Source organism: Buceros rhinoceros, unplaced genomic scaffold (assembly GCF_000710305.1).
Source record: "Buceros rhinoceros silvestris isolate BGI_N320 unplaced genomic scaffold, ASM71030v1 scaffold15779, whole genome shotgun sequence".
NCBI classification, from domain to species: Eukaryota; Metazoa; Chordata; class Aves; order Bucerotiformes; family Bucerotidae; genus Buceros; species Buceros rhinoceros.
Genome location: NW_010429872.1, coordinates 6,504 through 12,436, shown reverse-complemented (window position 1 = coordinate 12,436; position 5,933 = coordinate 6,504). Strand labels below are relative to the sequence as shown.

The following is a 5,933-nucleotide window of genomic DNA, read 5'->3' as shown; positions in this document are numbered from 1 at the left end:
TGTTGCCTACGAGGTGCAATGCAGGGCACCATGGGGGTCCCTACGCTCGCGTCTGTGGGGCACTGGCAGGGACACAGCTACAGCCCAGCCTTCCCATGTCGCCTGCTGGGACATAGCGCAGGGACAGTTAATGCATCCCAGAATAGCTCAGGCTGCAGCGGTGTGGGTACACACTGTGTCGGTGCTTTGTCTGGTCTGTGAGAGTCAGAACACGCTGGGGACAGGGATGTGCCTGTAACACACTGATATCTGGTGCCATGGTACAAAGAAGCATCGATCTGGGATGCTCTGGGCACTGCTGGTGCACAGTTAACACGTGCCCAGATCCCCAGGCAAATCGGGGTTTGCAGAGAATCCTTTCTATCGTTTTTACGTGGTGCATACCCTGTACTAAGCTGTGTGACACTCAGACCTCTGGGAACCCCCACCAAGGGGATGTTTACAAGCGTGCTAGACTACATATGTAATGGTTACATTGCTTATCCCTCCTTTGCCATGCCCTTTGCTGTTGCCCTGCGCTGTATCCCTGGCCATGAAACCCAGTGCCATCCACCCTCCTGTCAGCACACCACGCTCACTCAGCATCAGCCCTTCACGTTCAGCCTTTCCCAGCCCAGATGACTGGGCAGAGTGGCCCAAAGGCTACCACCCTCCTCCAAGGAGGGATTCTGCCCTGGCAAATCAATTTGAGATGGATCCTACTGCATCGGGCCGAGCCTGCACGCCCTCAGGGCTCTCCTTGAAAAACCATAGGTGCCCTGCTGCATGTTTGATGTGCATTAAACTCGTCTCCATTCCTGTGCTCAGAATTATTGATTAGTCTAACAGCGGTACCCCTGCTGGTTTGGCATTTCAGATCTGTGTAATAGAGAAAGACACATTGAATTTGCTATTGTTAAAATCCACTTGTACTTGCACAGTCTTTTCTCTTCCTGCAATTTTCTAATTCTTTCTGGAAAACATGTTACCCATTGTCAAGATCAAATTCCCAAGACATCTTGTTTAAATCAAGGGATTCTTAGCACCTTCTGTTTCTTTCAAACATCCATCTGTGCAATAAGAACAAATCAGAGAGCTACTGGGGCAGGGAGCAGCATCAGCGAGGACCACAGCCTGTGGTCTTACATCATCACAGAAAATTATGCTGAGGAAGAAGATTCCTCAAGTTTGCAACCCACCTGCAGAAATAATGGAAATATTGTTTCTTACCTTTGTCTCTGTGTTCACAAACACGTTGCTCCACAGTGTCCTCTCCACCACCAACACAACCCTCACTTCAGCTACTCCTCCTGTAAAACTAGGGTCGTGGTTAGGGGGACCTGTCTCCTAGGTAAGCACCTACGCAGATCCGGGTTCCACTTGCCACACAACCAGAATTTATTTTGTGTCTCCACCTCACTCAAAGACTTTGTAATTTTCTTCTTTCAAGTGACACATTTTCCCACAGGAGGATGCAGATGAGGCTGAGCTTCAGCTGGGTTTCCTCCTGCTCAGCAGCAGGGCTGGCCCTCCAGCCCCCCAGGCTTACAGGTGAGTGCTTGCTCAGGCAGCTGTGCGCCCGCAAACCCAAACGACCTCGCTTCACCTTTCCTAATGAGCATGTAAACAAATTAGGGCAGCAACTCATTACATGTGATGGTGTCCTCTCCTGACATGGCTCTCTGCTAACCCAGTATCTGCTGATAAACACAGAAGCTCCTACGGCTTGGTGTGACATCATCATTATTCTATAGCATATCTGCAATATAAATATTAATATAATATTAAAAATTAATGCACATATTTCTATTAATAATTAACATTATTACTCCAATATTAATAAAATTAAGGCAAACGCTGGCACAGATTTCCAAAGTGGAGTGAATAAAGGAAAGTGTTTAAACCACGCTCTCTCTGAACGAGCTACATGCCCTGGAGAATGAGTCTTCTGCCTTTCACAAAGGTGTTTCCAGGGCTTCACTTTGTTCTCTATTCCCGTCTGAATTCTCCTGTGAGGGTCTGCCCCTTCCCTTCTCTTCCTCCCATGCAGGCGAGGAAGATGTTCCTGGCCTGGAATTATTGCCAGGGTGATGCTGAGGCAAACTGAGCAGCACCGGGGGCTGCAAAAAATCTTTCCCAGCAGAGCTGGCTCGAGGCTGGTCACCTTTCCCATCGCTCACAACCACACCAGTTTGCTGCACCCCTCGAGTCAAAAGCTGGCTCAAGGGAGAAGCAGAGGGGTGTGCACGGCCGTTTGCAGTCTGAAGTCCTTCTCGTGGTCACTAGTTCACCAGCTATCACTGCAAAGTAAAAGAGCTTTGCACGTGCGCACGCACACACACACACGCGCGCACATACACACCCCCTTCCACTGCAGAAAGAAAAGAAAGACACTGCAGGTGTGCTTGGGGGAGGAAACCTCCCCCAGGATGTGAGAAAAGATAATTGATTAGGCCAGAGTTTAGGAAAGAATTGGGATGCAAAACCTTCCATCCAAAACGATCTCTCAAATCAACTAACCTTCATTGTGAGTGCCAATTAATGAGAATTAAATTACTAAAAGGGGAATTGTAACAATTATCGCCAAGTGATTATAGTGGGGATGTAGGACAGAGAGGTTTTGCCTTTAGCTCTTCTACATCAGCAACCGCACTCAGGGAAGGTGAGCAGCAGGGAAGGTGTGGAGGAGCCCCTCAGGGCCATGGACAGGGTAACGTCTCTCTCAAAGAAGCACCTTCCTAATGCCCTGTCCAGGAGCGTCTGAGGACACGAGCACTTCGACCTCCTATAGATGGTGTGAACCCTGAAGTCACCTAATTGGGGCTGTTCTCATTACCCAGATAAATGCTTAATCCCACATGTTAATTGGCACAAATTACAACTACAAAGTTGCTCTGCTCTCATCTGATGAAGTCTCCTAGGAGCTCAGTTTGGCAGGTCTAAGGCAGTTGTCAGATGTAATTGTCCACTCTTTCAGAGTGATATAAACCAGGATTGTTACCTTCAGTGGAGCCACTGGTGATTTACGCCAGCGGGAGATGAGAACCAGAGCTGGTGTTTCCTGCTGCGGTTCATCGTTCGGAGCACCATGGGAATGTGCTTTGGTAAAACTGAATGGAGCAACAGGAGGGACACATCCGTATTTGGGCTGCTTCTGTTTTCCTTCTTGATTTTCCCTTTGAGTGTAAATTGAATTCCATGGTCTTAAGCTTTTTTTATACTGATAGACATGGACAGAAAAGCAACCCAGGGGCTCCTCCGTGCATTCCTCCTCTGCAAACTGACTGTGTGGGTGCACAGGGTGGTGAGGGAGCCCCATTATGAAGCGACAGCACTAGGATCAGGTTTGGTTTTATATCCAGGTTATGGGGATTTCTGCGGCGCTCACATGTGACTGCGTTAGCATGGGAATGAGCTGGTCTTTCACCAGCACAATGCAGCCCTTTGGGTTATTGAATAGTCCCTCTAAGCCTTCAGAGCTATCACAGGCACTTTCTACCTCATCACATTAATGCAAACAACATAAAATTCTGTGTGTGTTTGGTGGCACCTCATACTTTTTTTTTTCTACGGAACCTGAGTGTGTTGACCCTTGTGCAGCTGCTGTATCACCACTGCAAAGGGTGAAGCAAAATCCACAGGCTTTGGAGCAGCAGCCCAACCACAGGGCTCTCTTGAGCCAGGAAGATGCAATCCTATCTCGCAAAACGTTTATTTTTATCATGTGTGCAGGATCCACAAGGAGCTGGCAAAATAACAAGTCCAGTTGTTCCTTTCTGTCTCCTCAGGGAGCCCGGTGGAAGGTACCTGGTAAACTCGCTGGGACATTTCTCATCTTCTCTAAGTAATACAGGTATCTGCCTTCATACAAGTGTGCTAACTCCTCAGCCACCCTCTCCACACCCCCTCCTCTCCCCAGCGTCATTAGCAGCAAAGCACTGATTGTTGAATGATGAATGACTTCACTTTTCCAGTTCCAGCATACGTTCGCATGTCTGAGAGCAAGAAACGTGTGAAACTCACACAAACCGGTGGAATTCCAGCGACTGACGAGTAAATATGAAGTCGCACAGTGTTTCATGGAAACCCCACAAATCTTATGTTTGCTGGGCTAAAGTTGATCCTTTGAGGCATGTGCCAAGAAAAACCTCTCGTATTAGCTACGCCAGGATTCCTCCCTCGTCTAGGACTGCAGCTTGGTTGAGGAATTCTTGCCTTGTAAACTGCTGAGTTTCCCTAAAAGCAGCCAGAGGCATATAATCTTTTCCTAAGCTATCCGTAAGGAGCTCTGCTAGCTTGGGTGCATTGAGAACGCAATAACAGATTACACTGAATAAAAATGGAAAGCCACAATGACAAAATAATGTTATAATATTAAAATAAATCAAATCATATACTGCCATTATTCTGATACAGAATTTTCACACAGCAAATTGATACATATACAAGAAGTCAGGCAGCCTGTTACAATAAACTTCAGGGTTCCTTTTTTAATATAAACTACATCTTAATACATAGTTTGAGATGATCAGGTAGTTTTACACCAACTCAAGTTAACGACAACTTCTCATCTTAGAATACTAAAATAATAAAATATTTCAATGCTTTGAATGTCGAAATGCTTTGGTTCCTCCTGCCGCTTTTAAAAAGTGTAGAAACTACATCTATTGGTTAAACTTTTACCCTAGAGACGCGCCTAACTTACAAATACAGTTATATTAATAAAGATAAGAAATGTGATGTAAATACAGCTTTTTGGCAACCATCATATGCTTCACACTAAGCAATTATTCACCTCTCAGTTCAATTCAGGCATTCCAAAGTGTTAAAACATGGCCAAAATTCTCCAGACCTGACAATAATCTCAGATGTTTTCATTCTGGGGTCAAGCTGGAACCATGAATGCCATGAGACGGTTCAGAAATCACTGACTGCCCTCAGAAAAAGCAGTCTTGCCTTAGCAGGTGTCATTTTGCTCACCCCAAAACGAAAGCATCCGCCGCCGCGAGTCCCTCCTGAAAACCTCGCCCACTACAGCACAGTATCTCGTCTTCAGTTTTAATGTTGGTGAGGCAGGAAAGTACGGTGAAGGGCTTCCCCTGGCAAGTACCTTGTTTGTCACAATAACGAGAAAAAGAATACATGGAGTGGCTCTTTCTAGCGCAGAATAGCTCCTGCTAAAAAAAGACATCTTCTCTTCTGAAGTCCAGTAAACATTTGAATTTGCTGGGAGAAGTCCGTACGCAGGCCAGGCCAGGGAGACACGGGCAAGTGTGGTGCATCCGCCGCCCGGAGAAAGGAACCTGGGGACCAAGAGCACAGACGTCAGGGACAGGGATCACAGCGGCAGTGGTGCTTGGCGGGGAGGTTTTGGAAGAACAGAGGGGATATGGGGAGCGCTGCCCTCCACTGCAGGAGACCCCCACGAGGGTTGGAGAGCAGATGGCAAAGCCAACCCCATTGCATTTCACAGGCAAGCTACAGTTCAGAGCAAAATGTAACTGTCCCCATTGCCATGTAAATCTACATCTGTGACTCATGTTCTCCATTTACTCCCGTTTCATAAAGTCTGTGGAGAAACCTCACCGGCCTTTAGTGTCACGTTTTGTGGTGTTTCTGCTTGCCCCAATTCCTGTGTGGCCATACAGCACAGAGCAGCCCGTCAGCCACAGGACCAGGGAACCGCAGGGTCTCGTGGTAATTCAGGCTGGAAGGGATCTCTGGAGGTCATCTTGCCTGACCTCCCTTTGAGCAGGATCTTTTTCACCACAGGGCAGAGGTTTCTCATTTCATCCCACCCTCCTCCAGCCATGCTGTGTTGCAGGGAACACACATACGGGGCTGCATTAAACAAATTTAACTGCGCCACGATGTGCACATGCACTGATGCTCTTTAACAACTTGATCACAAGCTCTGTCTTTTACATTTACAGGAGCTGGTCTCCACCAGCACA

At 47.2% G+C, this 5,933-nt stretch overlaps 1 protein-coding gene across 1 annotated transcript in view; it reads right to left on the bottom strand.

Annotated features, from left to right (window-relative positions):
- Positions 1–5,156: 5,156 nt before the first annotated feature.
- PROK2 (prokineticin 2) overlaps positions 5,157–5,933 on the bottom strand; it is a gene marked incomplete at its 5' end in the record, with an annotated part of 3,634 nt that continues 2,857 nt past the window's right edge. The window contains one exon of the mRNA XM_010142835.1: positions 5,157–5,282. Within this exon, the coding sequence (XP_010141137.1) occupies positions 5,157–5,282 (126 nt within the window). The remainder of the gene's footprint in view (positions 5,283–5,933) is intronic.